At 32.5% G+C, this 24709-nt stretch overlaps 2 protein-coding genes across 6 annotated transcripts; both read left to right on the plus strand.

Moving 5' to 3' along the window:
- Positions 1 to 879: 879 nt before the first annotated feature.
- LOC102628330 (uncharacterized) lies at positions 880 to 7112 on the plus strand. Of its 4 annotated transcripts, XM_015529240.3 has the most exons (9): positions 881 to 1232; positions 1385 to 1684; positions 1867 to 1960; positions 3225 to 3343; positions 3456 to 3563; positions 3899 to 3991; positions 4085 to 4141; positions 5387 to 5426; positions 6806 to 7112. In XM_015529240.3, exons 2-8 carry the CDS (start codon positions 1385 to 1387, stop codon positions 5396 to 5398), a joined length of 783 nt encoding a protein of 260 aa, XP_015384726.1. In that variant the 5' UTR covers positions 881 to 1232; the 3' UTR covers positions 5399 to 5426; positions 6806 to 7112. The 4 variants fall into 4 exon arrangements, with proteins under 4 accessions (XP_024953498.1, XP_052290216.1, XP_052290215.1 ...); XM_025097730.2 differs by lacking the exon at positions 5387 to 5426 and having other exon boundaries at positions 880 to 1232; XM_052434256.1 differs by lacking the exons at positions 5387 to 5426; positions 6806 to 7112 and adding an exon at positions 4850 to 5380 and having other exon boundaries at positions 880 to 1232.
- A 7952-nt stretch (positions 7113 to 15064) lies between these two features.
- On the plus strand, positions 15065 to 22788 carry LOC102627645 (3-oxoacyl-[acyl-carrier-protein] synthase II, chloroplastic-like). Of its 2 annotated transcripts, none has more exons than XM_006474624.3 (14): positions 15065 to 15933; positions 16899 to 17104; positions 17198 to 17401; positions 17529 to 17639; positions 17738 to 17833; positions 17987 to 18032; positions 18133 to 18212; positions 18507 to 18575; positions 18940 to 19024; positions 21105 to 21259; positions 21353 to 21433; positions 21649 to 21708; positions 21876 to 22040; positions 22357 to 22788. In XM_006474624.3, the coding sequence occupies exons 1-13, from the start codon at positions 15513 to 15515 to the stop codon at positions 21990 to 21992; spliced, it is 1731 nt and encodes a 576-aa protein (XP_006474687.1). In that variant the 5' UTR covers positions 15065 to 15512; the 3' UTR covers positions 21993 to 22040; positions 22357 to 22788. The 2 variants fall into 2 exon arrangements, with proteins under 2 accessions (XP_006474687.1, XP_006474686.1); XM_006474623.4 differs by having other exon boundaries at positions 15066 to 15933; positions 22285 to 22788.
- The last annotated feature ends 1921 nt before the right edge of the window (positions 22789 to 24709 follow it).

A 24709-nucleotide genomic window follows, 5' to 3' on the forward strand; every position in this document is an offset into this window, starting at 1 on the left:
TTTTTATGGAATGGAAAATATGAAGAAGAAATAGGGCAGAAGATTACATGAATAAAAGAAAAAAAAAACACAATGATAATTTATTGAAATATTGATTTCGTTTCTAAGTCGAACAAGGATAGTTATGGGTTTAAGTAATTATTATAATGATATTTGGATAAAATCGATTTTAAAAAGTTGTTAAAGAGGAACTTATTCTAGCAAAAGTGATTTTTAATTATTATTACCAAACATTAAATTTAACTTTTATTTTCTCAAAGCCAATCCCATTACAATGCAAACTACTTTTTTCTAATATCATAAAATAGTAAATATAAAAACTTTTAAAAGGGGTCCAAACGGGTTTTAAGAATCTAAAAGGCAAACTTTTTAATTAAAGAAAAATGATTTAAAATCCTTATTTCATCAATTAAAACAAATTATATAATTTCATATTAAATTAATAATGAATATTGGGAAGAATAACAAAAGTTATTATTCAATTATTGTAGGGTATATATACGTTCTTAGGGTGATAACTAAACAAAATTTTCGGTTTTCCTTATATTGTATCATTAATAAAGCGGATACTAGTATTTAATATATAAAACAATTATTTGATGAGGACATACTTTTTTTAATAAAGTGAGGATATGCTACTACTAAATAAAAGAATACATATTTTAATATATTTACAGACGGACAAATGCAGTCTGTAATGTATCAAATTAATATTTTGTTATATTTTAGTGTGGATCCTTAATTAAAGTGAGAATGCTAATGAAAAATAATAAAAAATAAAAATTTTAATATATTATAAAATAAAATGCATTATATATAAAAAAAAACGTAATATTCTAAAAACAAGCTCACAGTTAATTATTATCTCTATGTTGATTTTTTTTATAGTCAACTTGGAAAAGAATAGACAGCCAACAGAGAATCAAAATTCTAAACACCTACATTGTTCCTATTCATTTATCCAACAGAATTTTCTCATTTCTAGGAAAAATAAAAATTAAAAAATTTCCCCTCAATCACCTTTCTCGATCATCCGACGATCACAAATCATTAATCTCATGCCGCTAGAATCAATACTAACGGTCCAGATTCACAGTTGCTTCGTTTGATCGCTCACACTCGAAGCTCCGTTCACGTTCATCTTGTAAGTTTTGGACGCAACAGAGAACGGCCGCTTGAACGCTGTTGAATTCCTAGAATCCGCCAGTTAAACGCCATCAATTCATTAACAGGTAAGATGCACTTCTCACGTGTTATTGTCAGTTTTTAGGGTTTTTGTATTTGATCATGTAAAGGCAAACTAAACGAAGTGGGTTAGTTTAATTTGGTAAAATTCGAGTTGGGTTAATTGCGATTATGATTATTTATTTATTTTTTGTTTCAGATGGGTTCTAGAGATGAGGTTGTAGAAATTGATAGCTTGGAGAAGGGTTTATTATCTGATAACGGAATAGAACGTGAGGATGATGATGATGATGTTCTTTATACGGCGTCGTTTCAAGAGAAAGAAGACAATTTTGTTCAGTATCAAACCGCTCAGTGGGTGTTATATTCGTTGCTTTTGATTTTGGCTTGGGGCATCGGCCTGTTCATGCTTTTATATTTGCCTGTGAGGAGGTACATTTTGCGCAAAGATATCCGGTCGAGAAAGCTCTTTCTTACTCCGAATGCCATTGTATATAAAGTAAATGAACTATCCTTTTTAAAGTTTCATGTCTCTGTTGTTTATGTGCGTTTTATCTGTTGCTTCTAGTTATAACTTTGGTTGCATTTAAAAGTTTTACAAGTGAAATTTTGGTTAACTTATGGCAACTTTGAGACCCTAGTGGATTGCATTGGTTGTTATACTTTGTTTTTTTAGCTCAGGTGACAAGGCCGGTGCCATTCCCATGTTTTGGGGTATTAAAGAAAGAGAAGCATGTTCTGTTGCCTTCAGTTCAGGACATTGTGATTGAACAAGGTAAAAGCTCTGCGTCATTTCCTTGCTCTAATATTCAGGATGTAATATTGTTCCATTCTTTTGAATTTTATCGCATAAAATTGACCTTCATAATTGCTAGACAAGGTTTACTTTTAGAGTTAAATTCTGAGCATTAATCAAAATGGCTGGGTAGAATAAACCCAGTTTGTATTGCTTAGTAGCTTTTGGAATCTCAGAAAGATTAAAATACTGACCCCCATTGGGTTCATTGTACTTTGACTACTCCCTGCTTGGTGATTCAGTACCCTTAGAGATTCCTCCACTTTATGCAGTATTGCAAGTTATTTCATTTAAAACAACATCAATTGCCTTGTGCAACATTGGTAGTATGTTCAACATTTGTCCTGCCTTCTTCAAAGCCAAAAAGTGATCCCTGTCCATTATTGCTTTTGAAGGGGTGTTTTGAATCTCAAAGTAAAAGCACGTTTAGTTGTTGTATTACAAATACATTTATTGTGGGGGAAGAAACACATGCAACTCTCGTACACATTTAATGTGGGAGATGGAAACATGTTTGAATTGTTTTCACCATTTTGTTGGCAGCATCTCTCAAAATATTAAAAGAATATAAATGTGGTAATTTCTATCTCAACTCCTCACTCACCCCCCAGCCCATCTCTCCACTTCATCTCTTTGCCCCCTTTTCCCTTTTTTTCTCCTAAATCTCATTCTTATCTTCCCAGTTTTCTAACTTTGAACAGAACCTATTTAGATGTGCAATGTGCTCTTGAATTGTTAATTTGTTAAACAACACTTAGTATTTTTAATCATTTGTTTGTAATTGTTACTTTTTATGCAATGAATGAAAAGAATGCCTAATATAGATTGAATTAAGTCGATTTAAATATTTGTTTAATTAAGTAATAGAAAGCTAAATCTATGAAGAGGGGAAACCCACAGCCTCACACTATGTTTAGTTAAAGAATTTGGAGTTAACATATATTTATCTTTTTATCATTATAAATGTTGGTACCAGCCTGTTTTCATTTTCAAAATACTGCCATTATAAATTGATACCAGACATGTTCTCGAATATTGAAAATACTGAATTTAGAAATACCATTTTCATTCTAAAAAGTGATTTTCGAAAACATAATTTGAAAAATGGTACTGGACAGGCCCTAGTACTTTTAAGGTTTGGCTCATTTTTCCTTAATTATTTTTGCCCCATCATTAATGGCTCTCATCTCATTGTGCTATAACTTCAGTCCAGTTAATGTTAAAATACTTGTGTTGCCTTCAGGATATTTGCAATCTCTCTTTGGTGTTTACTCCCTTAGAATAGAGAATGTTGGTGTCAGAAGACCACCGAGTGATGATGTTCAAATCCAAGGCGTAGCAAATCCAAGTGATTTCAGAAAGGTACTTTGTTATCAAAGATCATGTATAACTGGCTATGTCATAAAGAAAGTGTAATTTTTTAATTCTCTCCCCGCCTAGTATTTATTTATTTTATCTGTATGTGCAATTTTAGGCAGTTTTGACACGGCTCTCAAATATGACGAATGAGGTGTTCTCCAGAGAAGCTTCTGCAATTGAGGACGTTCAAAATCCAAAGAGAAGTCTTTCATCAATAACCTCGGTATGTCAAAACACTAACTCATTACTGCTTCTTGGACTAATCTCAGTCACTTAATTTCATCCATTGTTGTTTTCATGTAGCTGCCCCTGTTTTGTTGGGATTAATTATTAGTGAGTTCACAATTTAAGATCAGGTTTATTTCACAAATTTTTGCATTTTGGGGATTGGGGAATTTTAGTTTTGAATATAGGATATCCATTCTGTTCAATGGATATTCACAATATCAGCCCTCCTGATACATTGTATAACTAGGAATTTTGTCTTTTTTCGAGTTTCTTCTTTCCTTTCTTGTTCATTCAGCTTATATTTCTTTTTCTTTCATCTGCTAATTGAAGATGTCACCATCAAAATCTTCAAGGCATGATTTAAGTCATTCAGGAGATCAAGTAGTGCTTCAAAAACTTGAGGAGGTTGGAAGTTCTGTGAAGGTAAATCCCCCAACAACAAATTTTATTCTATGTTTGCATTTTGGAAATGTGTCATCTGCCTAATCCTAGATGTGTCTTTGGCATTCATCACAGAGAGTACAAGCTTTAATTGAGGAGCAATGTGGTCAAACATCAGATTCATTGGTTGAGGTGAGTGGATTTTAAATATGCTATAAAATACTGGTTTTCTGGCTTGTGGTATATGCTTTACAACATGTTATTTTTAGCGATAAAAAGTATAAGTGATAATTCCTTTGCACAGCAGTACATGCAACTGCTGCCAATCTGACTTGTGTATGTGCTTTTTTTTTTTTTTTGGGTTTTTTCAGCCGAACTTTCAAAAACAGTTACCATGGAGAAAATCCTAGTGTTTTTTTTATTTTCGGTGCTTGAATTGCTGACTCTTGACTTTTAATCAATAGACTGCTTTTTGTTAATAGCAACCACATCAAACTATGTACATTTGTAAAGTTCTTAATTATATTCAGTCAAATGAATTGAACAGTACATAACAAAATTCATTTACATAAGTTTTCTTTCTTGTTTGTCATGTCATTATTCTTGTTTGTCATGTCATTATTAATATATAGATATTTAGCAAAACGATGAAACTTGTATTGATGAAGAAAGATCAAAAGAGTTACTTATTTAGCAAAACAATGAAACTTATATTGATGAAGAAAGATCAAAAGAGTTACTTGTATTATCCGGCTATCATGCTAGTGCTGCTTGATATTAAGACAGGCAAATAATCAATTTAACAGCTTTAACAAGCTAAGGTCAGGAGTGCCAAAATATGTCAACTCTATTTATCGTCCTTTTTTCTGCAAATGGGTAAGAGTTGAAATTGGCGTCCAGTTTATTACTGCCTCATGGACCTTACCATAATGCATGGGACATTAGCTCTTGGAAACAAGCTTAAGGAAACAGGATAGTGCATGTACAGGCACAGGTGTGTGTATGTATGGTTATGAATGTAATATCATGATGATTCATAATAAATTGCCCCTTTGAAGTTTCAATTAATTTATTTAGGAAGATAGAATAAAAAACACAATAATTTGAATTTTGTCTATGAAAATTAGATGCTCAAGCTTGACTGTTAATAAATGTTTCTGAGAAAGTATAAACGGTTATGTTAAAAAAGTTCAATATTTTCAAAAAATTAATATTTGAGTCAGCTGAACCAGAATTAGTCCAAGCTCTTCTAATTTTGTTAACGGTCCTGGAAGGCAGAAATTCTTTCTCTGATTAGCTCATAATTGCACTTGTCTGTGCTTATTTATTTCATCGCAATAATGGACCATCTATGTAATAAAAAATAGTATGTTAAAGGAAAATAAGAAAATTGGACCGTTGTTTAGAGCTGGTTTTGATCTGAACCTTGGGATGCAGGAGACAAGGTGATGCATAACTGCCATACAAACGCACAGAGGTAGTATCATGAAACTGACTCTTTGTATATGCTTTCTGCATGACCTTTCAAGGAGTAATAGTTTAATACTGTACAAACATTGCCGGGTTGATTTTGGGTAATATTTGTTTGCATGTTTCTGCAATCCATTTTGAGGCTACAACTGAGTGTCAGCAGCGCTAATACAGGGCTCATGGTCTTCAGTCTTATTCGTTATATACTTAATTTGTATTTTCTTATTCATCTGTGGAGAAGGAAAATTTGGGGGGGGTAGGGGTGAATATTTTTTGTTTGCCAGCATCATGATGTTGTTTGTGTAATTACTTCATTTCTTTGCAATTACAATTCTTAGAAATGGTTATTAATAACTTTTCTTTCCAGTATTTTTTGAGGTTTAGCGTTTGTTTCTTTGTTTGCCTTGCTTTGGACTTAAAACAGGATAACTCTTCAAGCACTTTTTGTTCTCTATCTCTGTCCTTTGCTTATGACTGGTTAAAAAAAATAATAATAATAATAAATAAAAGTTTGTGACTGACTGCTATGTTTGAGTCTCTCAGCATACTCGTTGGCCATGCCACCATGTGGAACTCAATGTATTTTGGTCTAAAAACTCAATGGCGAATTGGCAAGCCAATGGCTGATGAATAAATATGACATGACAAGAGTGTAAAAGAAGTGCACTCAAGTAGAATGTAGTAACAGATTTAGACAGTCTTTACTGAAAATAATTAAACATACTTTGTATGGAGCTTGAGAATTGTTCCCAAATTAAACATATTCCTATAGAATCAAACTGTTGGATCTCATATGCATTCACCGCAACACAGGCCAAACCAACCAGTTTAACTGATCTTAAATCTTAGTACTATACCTTGACCCTTCTCACCCGAGTCCTCTCTTTCATATATCCTTGGAGTATACATAATATGAGAAGGGCTTCACTTCAGCACAGCAGTGTCTGTTACATCCCTCATTGGAAACCCTGAAGCTTCGAAAATGGTAACGGAGAGTGGAGGCTGTGGTATACCTCACAACTTTGCCGTGTAGATACCCACAGGTGGTACCATGTCTAGTAGTGGTAGATAAAGCAGAAGGATAAAGTCGTAATTTTGTAGAAAAATGGTGGAGAAGTTGGTGGGAATTCGTCACGTGTCAACGTAGATGGATGATGCCGCCGGTTAGTGGTTAGCTTTACCTACGTCTTCAGTAATAGAATAATAGACGGGTGGAAAGGGTGGCTCCGGGGCCCAAAAATGCCTTTCCTTTCCTTCCCTTCCCTTGATTAATTTTAGACAATTTCTTTTATTTTAATAATATCTCAATACGCAGCGTTTAGATTTTTAGGGCATTCAATTTCAATCATTATTAACATGTTTCTTGGTATGTTTATTAAATTAAAGGTGCATGGTGATGAATAATTTGTGAGAGAAGTGCGCGGAAGAGGCACGTGAAGAAGTTACCTTTTAAGCATATGTATGTCGCTCGAGACCAAATCTCCATTCCTTTAAAGAGTAATAAGACGTCGTGTGATACATAAATGGAGAGTCAGAGTGGTTGCACGTAAAAGGTTGTTGTTTTCTTTGTTGTATACATAAATAAAATCCTAATTTAGTAAAGCGATTTAGGAAGGAATTTTTTATTTTTTATTTTTTTTGGTCTGTGTGGATAGAAAATTCTAGAATATGGTTGCAAAAGTTGGCTTACCAATCTTGACCATTGTTCTAACATTTTTTTATGTCATGTTTGTGAATTTTTTACCATAAAAAACTAATGAGTAATGATACAGCCACAGACTCTTGGACAAACTTATTTTATACAAACTGACGTGACATTAATTCATTAGTTAAATAAAAATATAAATTAATAAAAACAAATCATGTGGGCCAAGTGATATTTAATTCAACCAATCTTATCATGCCACATCAGTTTGTACAAAATAAGTTTGTACAAGAGTTTATGGCTGTATCATTACTCAAAACTAATTTTGTTACTAACCAAGGTAATAATAAACTAAAACTAATTTTTTTTTAAAAAAAAAAGGGTCTGTCTTACCACTCTTTTTATACTAAATTAAAAATTTTGTTAAATGCCATTGTCGAATATTCCAAAGCATATACTGTATGCAAACGTAATTGTATTCTTTAAATGGTATATTCTACACATTTTGTCTCTTTTGTTTATTAAACTAAATTAGTTCACAATAATATTGACTTAGAATTTGGAATAAAATGAAGAGAGTTCTCATTTTTGGATTTTTCATTCATCCATTCTTTTTTTTCTTTTTTCTTTTTTTTGACTTTTCTAAAACAGTTTCTTGAATTTATCGTTCATTACTATCTCAAGTAATTACTCATCATTTATTGTACGTAAAACCATTCTATTGGATCGTGACATGTATAACTTTTTTTTTTGTATGTGTTATTTATAAATTTATTGTTTCGTTGTAGTACTTTTAATTTACAAAAAAAAAAAAAAACCGCTTAAAATAAAAAAGTAGAGACTAGGAAGTAGGAGCCAATATAAAATTCGTTGCTAATTCTTTGTGTTTGTGATTGTTCTGTTTTCAACGATGAAGATTACTTTATAGACCGGCAGAGTCAAACTAAAGAGGAGATTGTGTTTAGGTAAGGGAACACACGGAAAAGAAGATTCTCATTTCCTTTCATCAATCAATTGGCCCACGACACTGAGTCCAAATTTGTATAAAACAAAATTAAAATACAATAAAATTCTCATAAAAAAGATATTAAATATTACGGTAATATAATTACCAAAAGCATAGAAATAATAAACAACATGCATGGCAAATGACACAGAAAATTTGATATACAAATTAGTAGGAATAGGATTATGAGTAATGCTAGATATTCTAATATTTAAGTTCTAATTCAAGTTTCGAGAGTGTGACATTTATTTATTAGATGGTAGTTAAGTAATTTTATAAATTATGAAATTTATCGTCCAATATATTAGTGACACATAACATTAAAATTCATGTTAGAACTCAAATATTGAGATTCTTAATATTATTGATAGAATTATTAATTTATTCATCCCTCGGTGATAGCGCAATTATATTTGGTTCTTAGAGTGAAGGCTAAGGATCGATGGTTTAAGTCTAAGAGAATATGTCTAATTCGTAAATTTTAACACTTTATTTCATTCCTATTGTTAAATCGCTAAAGTGTAAAATGATTTTTTTAATACAAAAATTATCTAATTTTAATTTGCATGTCTCATAACGATCAATTTTTTTTAGTAAAATGTAATGTTACAATTTTCTTTTAAGTGTTTTGTATGAATATTTTTCTTTTGTATAATTGAAAGTAATTTGGGTCGATTATCTATAAATATGTCCAATTATGGTGTGCTTAATTAATGAATAAAAATGGTAGCAAATGACTCATTCATCTCAATTGAATAGTTGGTACTTCCACGATTCATTCTTAGAGTCGAGAGTTTTAAGTCCTTCTTTTTGCCTTTATAAATGTAAATTTTAATCGTTCTAGACGTAAATAATAAATATTTTCATCTGTAGTAACAAAATTATCCTTACTTATCATAAATATTTTGTACACGCACATTGTACGAATACGTAAAGTAAACGTGCGATTAAAATATAACGAAAAATTAATGTATCACGAAATCTTGATCATGCAGTGCACTTGACTAGGCCTGCCAAACCATTAAATTTTGAGGCACCCCTTTCAGCAAGCCGAAAGTTGAAAACGTCCCAGAATTTTATATTCTTAAAATCCACCTAATTGGCACATTATATCAAATGAGTAATGATATAGTCACAAACTCTTATATAAATTTATTTTGTACAAATTGATGTAGCGTTAATTCATTGGTTGAATTAAATATCTCTTAGTTCACATGATTTATTTATATTATTTTATATTTTTATTCAACTAATGAATTAATACCACATCAATTTGTACAAGATAAGTTTGTAGTATCGTGAGGAATAATACATCATCACTTGAAATATTGCTTTAAAAAAATAGCATTACCCATTCTTAATATCTTAATTTTAGATGATTAAAGCATAAAGTAGATGTGTAAGTAGTATCATTCTTTTTTTTTTTTTTGGTTTAAACCATCCGATTTCCGGCGACCACATTGGGCCCCGACTAATTCGGATTCGGGGTGTAGTCACAGTTAAGGCTCTTTACCCCTCCCAAATGGTGTGTTTAGTGAGGATCGAACCCGAGAGCTCTTCCCACTTACCCAGCCTGCGCCGCCAACTGAGCCACAACCGTTTGGTTTAAGTAGTATCATTCTTTACTTTCAAGTGCTAGCAAAAACATGCTTCTAGCTTTATGTTTGGTTATAATACAAAAATACAAATGATCAACAATACAACACCACTAAGGCGTAAATACACAATCACATTGAGCTGAAGTACAATATAGATGATAAGACCTAAAACTCAAGCCTAATATAAATGTGGCCTCTATCAACCATATTAAAACTACTTAAGCACTGGAGGAACTTTACAGGACTGAACTAATCTATCTCAACTAATGCAGGTGAAACCTCTTTCAATTCGATAATACAAAACAATACAGCACAACATAATGCAATCTTAAAACAAAACACAAATAATTAACAAAACTGCTTTTCTTAGAGTAATTCTTAAAGAACTCTCAATGAATTTTTATCCCAAGCCATCAAAATCTCAATGCATCAACTACTAGAGCCCTTCAATGACTCAAATATAGGCATATTATCCCAATACGAACACTGATAGGATCTCGATAAAGAAACTGAATCAACATCATATTCGACACCAAAAGAACCTCAGTAGTGGTAGGTATACAACATCCAACCATAAAAATACAAAAAAATTAAAAATAACAGTAAAAATAACTAAAGAGAAAAAAAGCCAAGGAAATTTACACAAAACAAAAGAAAAAGGAAAAAAAAAAGAAAAGGGAAAAAATGAAAGAGACTCCATTTTCATAGGAAGTTATGGAAGCTGAATAAAATTTTACTATTTAACTCATTTTAAAAAAAAACTCATTCTTTCTTCATTTTTTTTCAAAATATTATATATTACCCTCCTGTTTAGAATTAAATAAAACAAGGTGTGGACCAACTCAAAATTGTTGGCCTTTATTCAAATCTTTTTTCTTTTAAATAAATATTTTATTACCCTCTAATTTAGAGTCAAGGCAGGAGGTGTCAACTAATATTTATTTTTATAAAAATAGTCGCAAAAAATATAGTAATTTATTACTAAAAGATGGGAGAAGAATTATCGATTGAGAAGACAGAACATGAAACACATGGACGCATAGATAATTTTTTTTCACTCAAACACGCACAAGCGGCAAACGCATGCATAATAAGCATGTACACGTTGGTGCATCTCATGCTCACGTGCTAGCTGCATAATCAAATCCACAAAATAATATATTAATAATATGAGCAGCTGCCGATTTTCTTTTATTATTTTTATTATTATTATTATATATATATATTAAGGGTTAATTTTGTCCTGCCCCCAAATGTTTCAACATTTTTCGCCACGCACCCATATATTTCGAAAATACTCACTCCACACCCAATTCCGTTAATTTGACCGTTATGTTTAACAGAGCTATTTGAAATTTAAGTAAATGTCCGAAATACCCCTTATCTTGAATTAGAAAAAAATAAAATGAGATAAAATATTAATTTAATAATTAATATTTACATTAAAAATTTTTATTTAAAGGTAATTAATAATAATTCTATCAATTAAATTATCAAATAAATTTAATTTATCATCACCAAATAATATTTAGGATATGAATTTCTAAATTTGCCCTTTGACCGTTAGAATAAACGGTCAAAATAACAGAATTGGGTGTGGAGTGAGTATTTTTGAAACATATGGGTGCGTGGTGAAAAATATTGAAACATTTGGGAGCAGGACAAAATTAACCCATATATTAATAATAATTTGAACCTGACTTTGGTTTGGTGTCCTGCTGACTCGAAATTTTTTATTAATTATATTTATTCAGTTCACAAGTGTGTCAGTTAGTTCCGGAACTCTGCCCTCTGGCTCTGAAATGAAATCTGAAGCTAACACTCTAACAATTTGATGACGCAACGTTAAAAATAATAATAAAAATAATAATAACAATTAAAAAAAGTGAAAAACAGAGTCAGTGCCAGGTGCTTGGAGCATTGGGCTGTGATTTTAATCTTTAATTAATATTGTTTTTTTTTATTTTTATAAAAAAATCGTTTTAAATGGCGTTTTCTTTTTATATAACATATTTGATCTGATATTTTAAAGTGAAAATGATTTGAAGTGATGCGTTTGGTGGAATTATTTGCCATAGTTGTTTGTTAGTAGTTGTTTGCTAATAGGTTAAATGATAGAAGATAATGATACGAAACTTAAAATCTTAGTTGAACACAATAAGCAAGGAAGGCACGCAGTATGTTTGGATTAAAATATCGTACATTTGTTGAACTCTCTCGGAGAATCTAATTTCATGAGTAGGTGGGGAGATGGAAATTAGAGTGGAGTGGACAAGTGGTTGGCGATGGTGGCCTAATAACATTGGAGTCCAATGGAATCGTGCATGGCTAGGACTTCAAAACTGTATGGTCATATATGCAGGATATAAGAAATATAAATGAGTTTTATCTTCTTCTTCTTCTTTTTAATTAGTTTTCTCCCACAATTATGGGAAGTTGAAGCCCTTTACTTTTTTAGTGGGAGTTATTATCATTTTACTACCTTAAGAATTGTAATATATAAATTATCATAAGAAATAAAATTGAGATCACCTAGATAAAGTCTATCACGTATAACAACTAGTTGAGTTAGTAAAATCTTTTATGCTGAAAACAATAATAAAAATGTTAAAACCTGCTCACATGAGTGAAGAGAGATTTTTAATGGGATCATGTAGATCAAGTCTATTTTGGAGTGTTAACTAGTTGAGTTAGTAGAATCTTTTATATTGAAAACAATAATTAAAACATTTAAACCTTGCTCACATGAGTGGAGAGGAGATTTTTACCGGGACCACGTCGATCAAGTTTATTATGGAGTGCCGACTAGTTGAATTGGTAAAATTTGTTATGTTTAAAACATGAGTATGAAGGTATTGGGTCACCATTAAGTTAAATAAAAGAAAAAAAAATAGACATTTATTTTTTGAGAACAAGATTAATAAATTATCTAGCATAATATATAAATCTCAATAAATAAAAGTAGTATATATGCTATGTTTACTTGGTGGAGTGGGAGTGAGAAGTGTGGATTCCTCCCACTCCAACATTTACTTCCTCAAAATGGAAAGGGATTGGGAATCCCACTCCGTGAGCCCCACTCATTTTTTGAGTGGGGAGTGGGAGTGGGAATCCACTCCCACCTCTCCCTTTTTTACCCTTTTATTTTTAATTTAATTTATTTTAATATTTTATAATTAATAAAATAAAATAAATAATATTATATTTATTTGAATAATAATATTATATTTAACTAAATAATAATTTGCATTGATTGTAAGTTAAAATTATTTTAAAATAATATTATTATATTAATAGAGAATTAATAAATATAATATTATTGTATTTATTTTAAAAATAATAGTACTATATTTATTTAATATTAATAATAATAAATAGTTTATTTTAAGAAAATATTAATTTTGTACTAAATAATATTATATTATTATTTTATATAATAATAAATTTAATATAATTATATTAAATAAAATAAGGTTTCATTTTATATTAAAATTAAAATTAATAATTTATTGTTCATAATTAAGAATATTAATAATTATAATAAATCTACAAATATAATAAAATAAATATTATGCATTAAATATATTTTTTATTAGTTTTGTAATTAAAAACTATAATTCTTTAAATAAGGATAAAATTGTATTTTGAAACTATTTACTCTCAATCCAAGACAAAGTAAACACATAAATTGAATTCTGATCTCTATTCCACGCTTCCATTCCAGTGTAAGTAAACAACCTATTCTCACTGCCACTCCACACTCCTAATCCTAGGATTTCCAATCCAATCCAAGAAGTAAACGTTACTATAGTTTTGAAAACAAGAAGGTTTGGATCTTACTCCCCTGAGTAGAAAGGTGATTTCTATTGGGATCACATGGATCAAGTCTATTACGGAGTGTCAAGTAGTTGAGTTTGAAAAATCTTTTGTGTTGAAATTAAAATGTTTAAACCATTCTCACATGAGTGGAAATGAGAATTTTACCGGGACCAAGTCGATCAAGTCTATTATGGAGTGCCAACTAGTGGAATTGATAATATTTGTTATGTTGAAAACATGAGTATGAAAGTTTGAACCTTACTTATACAGATGGAGAGTATTAGGCCACCATTAAGTAAAATAAAAGAAAAGAAGGGCTTTTATTTTTTGAGAACAAGATAAATACATTATCTACTTAAGATATAAATCTCAATAAATAAAAGTAATATATAGTTTTGAAAACAAGAAGGTTTGGACCTTGCTTCCCTAGGTAGAGAGGAGATTTCTACTCAGACCACCTGGATCAAGTCTATTACGGAGTGTCAATTAGTTGAGTTTGAAAAATCTTTTGTATTAAAATTAAAATGTTTAAACTTTGTTCACATGAGTGAAGAGGAGATTTTTACTGAGACCACATCGATCAAGTCTATTATGGAGTGTCAACTAGTTGAATTGGTAAAATTTATTATGTTAAAAATATGAGTATGAAGGTTTGAACCTTACACACATGGGTGGAGAGTTTTGGGGTTGATTTTATGTTAAACAAAAGAAAATAGTAGATTTTTTTAGAGCAAGTTTAATAAATTATCTAGCATAATATATGAATCTCAATAAATAAAAGTAATATATAGTTTTTGAGAGGAATGAAAAGGAGAAAGAGGGAGAAAAAAATGAAAGAAAAGAAGAAGATTAGTCTCAATTTTTATTATTTAATTAGAATCTTGTTGTCTTACATGAAAATATAAGGTACATCTTAAGAAATGACAAATAAATCAACAATATCGCTCACTTCACTCGGTTGCCCACTTTATTTTCTTTAAATGTGCAATTAATTTCCATCCATTCGATTTTCACTTGTCTAATCTAAGGAACCATGTTTACTAAATGTATTTTACATTATTATGTTGGATAATAAGATCCTATTTAATTTGACATTAAATTTATCTTATCTCTTCTGATTTTTTTTCCACTCGTCATCTCTTCTCTCCTGGATTTCCATTTCTTTATATCAAATCAAACGTATCACCAGTGGAAAAAGTACGGAACACCATTAAAATATTCAAATCATAAACAAAGTCAAGTAATCAACCAATGTTAGCGTACTGTACTTATTCTGGTCACGACGGGACCGGATTGTAATTAAGACGAGCGCCATGTGCAAAAATGTCATTTACTAACAAGGAGAGCCCTCACCCAGTCACCCTTACACACTCGTCAGCACAAATTTCCACACAAGCCATCTCTCTCTTTTTTTTTTTTTCTTTTCCCTTTTATAGCGGATATACCACAATTTTTTCTGGTCAGGGATTATTTTTATTTATTTTTTGAAATTAGAGATTAATTTATTTGTTTGTTTGTTTGGCTTTATTTTAATTATTATAATTGTATTTTAAAAGGAGTCGAAACAGCCCCACAAATAAACTCTGCATATAGACCACTTCAGAATTGAAGAGAGAGAGAGAGAGAGAGAGAGAAAAATCGAAAAGGCTTTGGCATTTGGCAATCTCAAAATCCACCTCGTGAGGGCAGAGCAGAACAGAACAGAGCAGAGCATCACCCGCACCACCAAAATAGCTCTCATTATTACTTGGCGTCTTCAAAAGCTTTACATGTTAGATGTAAGTAGAGTGGCAGCATATGAACCAGAATATTAATTGATGTTAACGAAATCGAAATCGAAATCGAATGCTACTCTCATTCTCACTCTCACTCTAACTCGTTTTCCAAAACTATCCCTATCTCTCTCTCTCCACGGTTCTTTGAAACACGATAAGACAAAGAGTTAGAGAGTGCGTTGAGATTCTTCACTTCATCTGGGTTTTCTTGATTTTTGTTTTTTTTTTCTCTGCTTTTGGGTTAATAAAAATGGCGTCATCTTGTTCGTTCACATCTCCGCTGTGCACGTGGCTGGTGGCGGCTTGCATGTCCTTCACGTGCGGCAGCCGGGACCCACACCAACCGCCATCCGTGCTACGTCGCTACACCAACAACAAGAGAGAAGGACTCTCAGCGGCAAGGAGGAGGAAACTTTCGGCGAAATGTGGTGTTGGTGGTGAAGTTGTAAACGGCGGCTTGGTCTCGTCGTTTAGTGGATCTAGTCACAGCATTCAGAGCCTAATGGCTTCTTGCTTGCCCTTTGAGCCTTGCAACGAATATTACAGCTCCGTTTCGTCGCTTGGTTTCTTTGGTGATAATGGCTTCTCTTCGTTTTTTGGATCCAATAATAGTACTGTCACTCTTAATCGAAGGCAACGGCGACTCAGACTCAATCGAGTCACCCGTTCTGGTAACCTTTCAATCTCTTTCGTGCCCATTAGCTGCTGTATTTTGAATTCTTTACCGTGGAATCTGGGTAATGGGTTTTTTATTTTATTTTTTTTATTAACATATGTTTTTAAAAAATAAAAATAAGTATTTATGGGGCTTAATTGGTGCTTGAAGCTGGATGACTGTATTAATTCAGCACCTTTTGTTTTATTCTATTTTATTGTGTTGTGTTGTTGAGAGAAGGCTTGTAGAATGATTGGAATGCGTGAGTCTAAGATCTTTCATGTTGATGAGATTTTCGTTTCAAATTCAATAGGTGTGAAGTTATTTACATTCAGTGACGGTCATGTGTGTTTGATGATTTTAGCTATTGATGGCTTAATTTATGATGTACAGGTAGTTGGGTCAAGAAATGTAGCTCAATTTAATTACGTGTAATTCTTTTTGTCTTTGTGACACACTGCGTGTTTATCTAAAACTCTCAGAATTCTGTGTTTTAGAAGCATGTCGATGTCAAGGTGCGCATGTGAATTAATTGAACTTTTGGCTTTAGCAAGTTTATTGGTGATTCTCTCTCTCAGAGGTGGCTGGGTTTTGTCTAGGCTAGTGATGAATGGTTTCATAATAGTTTTTATCCTAATTAGGATTATTTTTTGGCCTTCCTTTTGTGTGACTAGTATTTGTGTTTAGCAGCTTTAATTATGTTGCTTGTAAGGCACAGTCCACTCTTTTTTTTGGAAACATATTCTTTATAATTATTGCTGGTTTATTAGACTAGTATCAATTCAATTTTGCTTGTATCATTTTCAAACTCTCGAAATTATCGAGTTACGAAGATGCAGAGTAATTGACTAATTGCTTAGATGGAAACTGATGCAAAATGATGTTGCCATGGAAATAAGTTTTAAGTTTAAACTTTTTTTTTTTGGGTGGGTAACTAATCAAACTTGCATCCCATTTTCCATAAATTTGTCCAAAATTTAGGGGAAGCCATGGCTGTAGCTGTGCAACCTGATGAGGAAGTCACAACAAAAAAGAAACCTCATATGAAGCAAAAGCGAGTGGTTGTGACAGGGATGGGTTTGGTGAGTCCGCTTGGTCATGAACCAGATGTCTTCTACAATAATTTGCTCGAGGGTGTGAGTGGTATAAGTGAGATAGAGACTTTCGACTGTACTAGTTTTCCTACGGTAACTCTTATTCAAGATCTCTATATCCTTTTTTGTTGCTGGCTTTGAGAATTCTTTTGTGGTAATTGTTTTTCCCCTCTTCTCCTTCCCCAGAAAATTGCTGCAGAGATAAAATCTTTCTCTACAGATGGATGGGTTGCACCAAAACTTTCCAAGAGGATGGATAAGTTTATGCTGTACCTGCTCACGGCTGGCAAGAAGGCCTTGGCGGATGGTGGAATTACAGAAGATGTCATGAATGAGTTAGATAAATCTAAATGTGGAGTTTTGATTGGCTCCGGATTGGGTGGCATGAAGGTAACCTTGTTTTTTCATTGGTTTTAGCACAATATTTTAATAGAATTGGCATGAACATAACTTCAACCCTCCTAAATAAGATTTGTTTTATTAACTTATTACTTTGGATAATTTTTATTTTGAACAGGTTTTTTATGATGCAATTGAGGCTTTAAGGATCTCCTACAAGAAGATGAATCCTTTTTGCGTACCTTTTGCTACTACAAATATGGGTTCTGCTATGCTTGCAATGGATCTGGTCAGCTTAAATTTATTATTTCTGCAATATTAAGCATTCAAGATAAGTCCTGATAGGTACTAGAGTTTGGGTCTGAACCTTTTAACTGCCAATCTCAGGGATGGATGGGCCCAAACTATTCAATATCTACTGCTTGTGCTACAAGTAACTTCTGTATACTGAATGCGGCAAACCATATTATTAGAGGCGAAGCTGTAAGCTTATTGTATTCTTTATTTATTCTCTTTTCTAGATAAGTTGCACGAGTTCCTTATGTTATCTTAATATCTATTTTTTATTCATTTTATTTCCCAAATTTGATTCTGTAGATTGATTATAATATTTCTGAAATTATTATCTGATTGCAGAATTTGATGCTTTGCGGTGGCTCAGATGCTGCTGTTATACCCATTGGTATATCTTAATCCCTTTCCTTTGTTACATTCACCTCATCCTTTGTTAAAATGGCGTGGTAAAGAAATTTGCTTGTTTGTACTTTTGACTCTTGGTGCAGGGTTGGGAGGTTTTGTGGCATGCAGAGCACTTTCACAGAGGAACAACGATCCTACCAAAGCTTCTCGCCCTTGGGATATTGTAATGTTAAAATAAGTCTTGTCTTTTTTTGCTTTCTTCTTTCGTTTTGCTATCTTTCAGGCCTTTCAAAAGATTATTTGAAAAATGATTTTGTATAAACCAAGAAAAGTGAACTTATTTGATCCCGATGCATCATTTTGTAGTGAACTTACTGGAAAATAGATTGTAATAGTTAATTGGTTGAAGGTGGTTAATCAAATATACAAATCCATATTTGTGACTTTACTAGTAACTCTACTTATCTGCATCATAGTTGTTACTTATTCAGAAATTCGGTGTTTTTCCATTAAACAGAATCGTGATGGATTTGTCATGGGGGAAGGAGCTGGCGTTCTGCTTTTAGAAGAATTAGAGCATGCTAAGGTAAACAGTTTACCTCAAACGGGTCAGATCCCTTCTTATACTTGGCATATGCATTACATTTCTTGTCTGTCCGTTCAGGAGCACATCTGTAGTTAAATCGTAGGTGACCATTTTTCTTGGCTCAACTTTATTGTCATTTGTCTTGTCAATGTAGCTGGTTGAAATTACATTAAACTACTCCTTTGTATTAGTATATCCTCACTCTTTACTAATTATCAGATAGCTTTTCCTAACCTTTTCCTTAGCTGCTTCAACCTCTTATCTTCTGAAGAAACCTTTATTTTTATTATTATTATTTTTGGCCATTTTCTTGCCTGCTAAATTATGATGCAAAATAACTTTAATGCATTAATGACCTTTGCAGAAAAGAGGTGCAAAAATCTATGCAGAATTTCGTGGTGGAAGCTTCACCTCTGATGCTTATCATATGACTGAACCACACCCTGATGGTAAAAGTGCCATGTCTTTAAGACTTAATTTTTCTGTGCAAATGAAATCATTGAATGGCTTTGGAAAATTCTATTTTATTTCAAGGAATAGATAACTACTATTATGCAATCTCATGTCATATGTATCGAGAGTAAAATGTGACAGTCTTATGCTAGAGAACTCCCAATAAATACACACACCTCACTTAATGCCCGAGTTCTATGCTTGTGGTCACACTGCCATTATATTGTGCTAGGTCAGAACTTAGATCCTCAGCTGGATTTACCTTTTCAATCTGAACTTTCTTGGAATCTGATAGCTTCATGTTTGCTGATTATATGATACTTGCCTTCCTGGTTATTGCTTCCGTGAGACTATGTTTTTCGTTTCTGGATGCCATTTTGGAAAAGAATAAATGTTGCTCTTGTCATAACCTAGTATAGTGAATACAAATATCAGTAGGGGTTTCCCAGTACCAAATGCGGCATTTTCGCATTTTCTTTTCTTGTACTAATTAGACAGATAAATTACAAAAAGAGTTGGAATTTTCAATTCCTTACGCATTCATTTTATTTTTATAATTGGTTATTTCTTCTTGATTGACTTCTCTTATCCATTTATTCTAATATTTTAAGGACATTTTTAGATAAATACCTTTGTTGAATGCTTATTTAATGTGCCCTGCATCAATTCTTAGTGTTTTTTTTCTCTTACTACATTTCAAGTCATTATCCAAAAACTGGAGAGTGCATTTTGCCTAAGCATATAACTGTGTCAGTTATTTGGATAGTTGTTATTAAATTTAACCTATCTTATGCTAATACTTTGAGCTGCAATGTACCCCGGCAACTGCTGCTGTTCCTACTTCCAACTCTTCCTAATCTGTTATTTTCACTCATTTGTGCACTTTCATCTGATTGCTGCTCTTCCTAATCTGTTAAAATCCACCATTTTGTACACTTTTTTTCAGCTTACAATTCTATTAGGGTTGCTTTGTCAGTGTTAGTTTATGATCCTTAAATAATTTCTGAAGTGTAAAGAAAATATGAACTTAATTCATGACCGATTAGATAACTAATAGATGAAATTTTTTGTAGTTCAATCTAGAACTTCTTGTTTATGGTGTCCTGCTTCACAAGTATTTTTTTAGGCTTTGTGTGATTGTCCTGAGTTATTATTAGGTGATATCATGCTTGGTGGAGTTCAGGACTATCATTGCTTCTCTTAGCTGGGTGAAATTTCTGACAACGCCGTAAATGTGCCAACCTAATGCGAGCAGGATCTCAAGCTCAGCTCAATGATTTGAATCATTGTTGAGCTGAATTCAAGCTTGAGCAGAGTTTAATGTGATCAGATTGAGTTTGGCTCACAAGCCACAGCTAATTTTCAGATTACTGGCCCATACCCTTTAATATCTAGTGATGATATACCTTAATATTATCTAGTAATATAAGTAATATACACATGTTGAGCCTACTGTGAGGTGAGTGGAAGATGTTTGCGATTGGCTCAAAAGTACAAACTTTAATATTATCTTTGCTCTTGGCCTAAAAATAAGCAAGCGCAAGCGACCAATAGACAAACCAATGATGAGCTGAAGTAGCCAAGATAGTTTTACAGCCCTGGTTTTTGAGAGAGATGAATAGGTGCAGGAAGAAACTTAGAGTCTAGTTAGGAAAGATTAGAAATTAGCTATAGCGGACCATCAATTCACTTTGGATTTTGCTTTTCTAATATCCTGCATCTCTTATCACTAAATCGCATACAAATTGGAAAAAAAACTACTAGCTCCTGGTATCCATGCTTTCATTGGTTTCAAGCTGATTATGTCAAGTAATTCATATATTTAATAATACATTGATTGTAAAAGTTGTTAGAATTGATTTTTATTCCCTCGTTATTACTAATGGTGATTATTCTTTTAGCCTACCAAGAGAGTTAATTGGTTGCTTCTCATTTTTTGGGAATTATCCACAGCAATTAATGATAGCCCAATCTGGAAACTATCACATTTTTGGCTCACATCTTTTCAGAAACTTGGTTCTCTGTTCTCATGTGAAAGCCTAAACTGATATCCTTTCTGTCCCATCAAAAAATCAGGGGTTGGTGTAATTCTCTGCATAGAGAAGGCATTAGCACATTCTGGGGTCTCCAGGGAAGATGTAAATTATATAAATGCACATGCAACATCCACACCAGCTGGAGACATTAAAGAATATCAAGCTCTTATTCATTGTTTTGGCCAGAATCGTGGGGTAATTAGACGCTTATAATAATTATTTCTTTGTGAGCTGTCTGTCTGTAATATTATTTCCTTGTGATGTTGACAAGATCTCCAATATGCACAGTTAAGGGTAAACTCAACAAAATCTATGATTGGTCACTTACTGGGAGCAGCTGGAGCTGTAGAAGCCATTGCAGTTGTGCAGGTAACACCATTTTATCATTTAACTTATGCTTGCTTACAAATTTAAAATCAAAATGAAAATTAGGATTATATGTATTGTTTTGTACCTTTGCCTCGTTTTTAAAATGAATTTTTTGATTGACTTCTGTATATAATTATTCCTCAGCTAGTTGTGATTCTTTGGTTTCATTTTTCCTTTTATTTGTTATTGACATGGTTATTGCATATCTCTGATAGGCAATAAGGACTGGGTGGATTCATCCAAATATCAACCTGGAAAACCCAGATGGAGTAGTGGTATGTTGGCCCTTTGTGGGCTTTTTTTTTTTTTTTGGTTTAAACATCTAAGTTGACAATGAAGATTAATGATATTATTATTGTTCTCAGCCTTGGTAAATGATTGTTTTTCCTATCTTATCATTATCGGTGTGAGATTACCTGATGTTTCCAAGCCATTGATTCAGGACACGAATGTGCTTGTGGGCCCAAAGAAAGAGAGACTAGAGGTTAAGGCAGCATTGTCTAACTCATTTGGATTTGGCGGCCACAATTCATCAATCATTTTTTCTCCATACAAGTAAATTAGTTGTGGTGTTACCACTCCTAACTGTTGCTGTATGATGCTTAAGGTATGTCTGCGGTTTGTTTCCTCTCTTTTAAAATTAGGTATTTGGTAATGAGAAACCACATATAATGCAATCTGCGATCGTTAGACCTATACCTTCTTTGATTCTGATGTTCCACATGAGGAAATGTAAGAGGAAAAATTGCTTGTAGTGTGGGACTTCTATTAAGTAATCTTGGAGATTTAAGTAGAATGATATCATGTAAACAATATTAAATGAGCATTGACAAGCACTATACATCTTGCAGAGTACTAAGACGAATTTCATGATATATGATGTCCAGTCGAATGTGACATGTTATGCTTCTTTGGTTGGACAGTAGATGGCATAAGACTGATGAACAGCTGTAGACTTTGGAAAGATGGCACTAGAAAAGTTCGTCAAGTGATCATTGTGAAATTACTCTTGCTGATACTGTTATTAGAGTTTCTATTTATCTAAAATAGTCACAGCAGGGCTTGGCGTTTCTTGACATGAGCCATTATGCATGCAGCACTGGCCTTGTTGGTTTCTTGTTTCTATGTGAAAGTAGCTGGCTGATCGGATTGTTCTGACAGTTAATTGTAATGAATTTTTTAAGCAAGCAATTTACCTAGGCTAGCTTATGTAACAGCAAACAAGCCAAAAAAGTGATTGCATGCGAGTTTTTCTGGCTCTCATTTTTTAATGTGCACTGAATAATATCGATTTTGGACGAGGAAAATGTGCAACTCAAGCCTTCAAATGGAAATGATCCGTGCTTGGAATGAAATGAAGTGTTAGTAGTATGCGACTTATTAAGCGCGTGCCTAGGTTTGCTTCCAGAGTATGTTGCATTTGTTAAAGATTTTCTTGTTAGTAACAAGTTTTATTGTAAAATTTGTTTATAGTCATATTTTATATATGAATAATTTTTATTTAATCATAGAAAATTATGATCTCAATTTGAGTTAGTTATGAATAATAATAATATACTTCACATCATAATAAGTTACAATTTTTATAGATTTACAAATTTTTTTCAACATAATGATAATTATTTGAAAAATAAATGTTATGTTACATTAAAAGTTAAAGATAGAATAAATTATTTTTTTAAAGTTATTCTGATAATAATTTATTCTTTAAAGTTGTTACTAAATCATTGTTTAATATTTATATAAATTGTATTGGGAGAAAAATGTTAAACATAATGCAATCGATTGGGCCTTTAAGAAGGCTCTGCATTTTCCCAGTCACATAAGATTAATGTAGTACCTATTTTATTTCTATACCACTTGAAGTAAGAATAATTATGTCAAACCAATAATTTTTGTAATCATACCTTTATTAACTTATAACTTTTTTATAATAATAAAAATGAGTTATTATCATTTCACTACTTCAAAAATTGATAAATATCAAATGACTATAAAAAGTATTGTCTTCTATCATTTTCTTATTATGTTTTTATAAAAAAAATATTATTTTATTATTTTTCCGTTACAATCATTAGTTGATCAGTTAGTTAACTAATAAAATATTAATTTTACCTTTGATGATTAGAATGCTAAAATGAATTAGAAAAGTAGACGGTTCTATAATTGGGCAAGAAGATAACCAAGCAGGGCATGAGCCCAAAATCACTACTTTCAATAAACACTCATCTTTGGACTGGAATTGCAACAAGTCAAAGAGTGGACATCCCTTCCTCCCGACCTGCTGCCTACCAATATCCAGCGAACACACACAACCTCTCTTACTTCTTCACTTGCTCCACCTGTATCATATAAACCTCAACCCTCCACAACCAGGCCCCACCTTTTTGTTCTTTTCATTGATCATAATCCTCAGAATTGGTAAGGACAAGAATATAGATGAATTTGACAATCTAAGACCATGCATTAGCATCATTCAAAAGCCGCAATGAGTGGGCAAGCCAAGGCAGCGAGGGGTCACAGTCCGGATGACAATGGAATTGGCAACGTCATCATGCTTGGATAATTGATTGTGGAAATTTGTATATTCATTGGCGGTTTTGGTTTCTTTGGTGGAAGCAGATTGAGAGGCCAAGGTGCAAGTACACAGCATCAAATAGAGGGCTTGATTACATATTGAGAAGTATAGAAATGAATGCGTACAACATCATGTCCAGGATGAGTAATGCTATCTAAACAAAACAAAAGGTAACAAACGAATTGACATTTTGAAAAGATGCAATTACGAAGCTTTTCGCAATTAAAGAATTACCCTGACAATAATTGAAATAACTCTGAATAGAACTGTCCCCCAATGACCAATGGTACTCCACTGGATAAGCATACTGATAAATCCTCCACTTTATCAGGGTCAGATGACTGATATATAAGACCTGCAGTGTAACACTTCTCCCGGTCTGAGTAAATAGTAGGTTGACATCATAAAACCGATATCCATTAAATCTTCAACATCCGCCCAGTAATTTGTTAAGTTCCAATAAAATAGAAAGTAGAAGGTCAGTCAGTCTTTGAAGCATAATTAAAAGAAAAACAATCCCCTCAAAAATATAACTTCAGTTGAAAAATGAAGTGCTTCAAATAATAGATTAAACAGAATAGCAAACTTCCATCCACTGCGAGAAAGAAACAACCTGCAAACAACCTTCCTCATCTTTAGCAGACTCCTGTAAAATTGAGACAGAAGAGACAACAATTCACGAGCAGATGATTTCAGCA

The sequence above is a fragment of the Citrus sinensis genome, chromosome 9, assembly GCF_022201045.2.
Source record: "Citrus sinensis cultivar Valencia sweet orange chromosome 9, DVS_A1.0, whole genome shotgun sequence".
Lineage (NCBI taxonomy): Eukaryota > Viridiplantae > Streptophyta > Magnoliopsida > Sapindales > Rutaceae > Citrus > Citrus sinensis.

What these genes read in the sequence shown, in the direction of transcription:
- LOC102627645 (XM_006474624.3), top strand. Translation starts at nt 15,513, where the DNA reads ATGGCGTCATCTTGTTCGTTCACATCTCCGCTGTGCACGTGGCTGGTG. An exon ending in CAATCGAGTCACCCGTTCTG is followed by an intron (nt 15,934 to 16,898) that starts GTAACCTTTCAA and finishes TCCAAAATTTAG; the next exon opens with GGGAAGCCATGGCTGTAGCT. An exon ending in TGCTGCTGTTATACCCATTG is followed by an intron (nt 18,033 to 18,132) that starts GTATATCTTAAT and finishes CTCTTGGTGCAG; the next exon opens with GGTTGGGAGGTTTTGTGGCA.
- LOC102628330 (XM_052434255.1), top strand. Translation starts at nt 1,385, where the DNA reads ATGGGTTCTAGAGATGAGGTTGTAGAAATTGATAGCTTGGAGAAGGGT. An exon ending in AGGTTGGAAGTTCTGTGAAG is followed by an intron (nt 3,992 to 4,084) that starts GTAAATCCCCCA and finishes CATTCATCACAG; the next exon opens with AGAGTACAAGCTTTAATTGA. An exon ending in CATCAGATTCATTGGTTGAG is followed by an intron (nt 4,142 to 4,320) that starts GTGAGTGGATTT and finishes GGGTTTTTTCAG; the next exon opens with CCGAACTTTCAAAAACAGTT.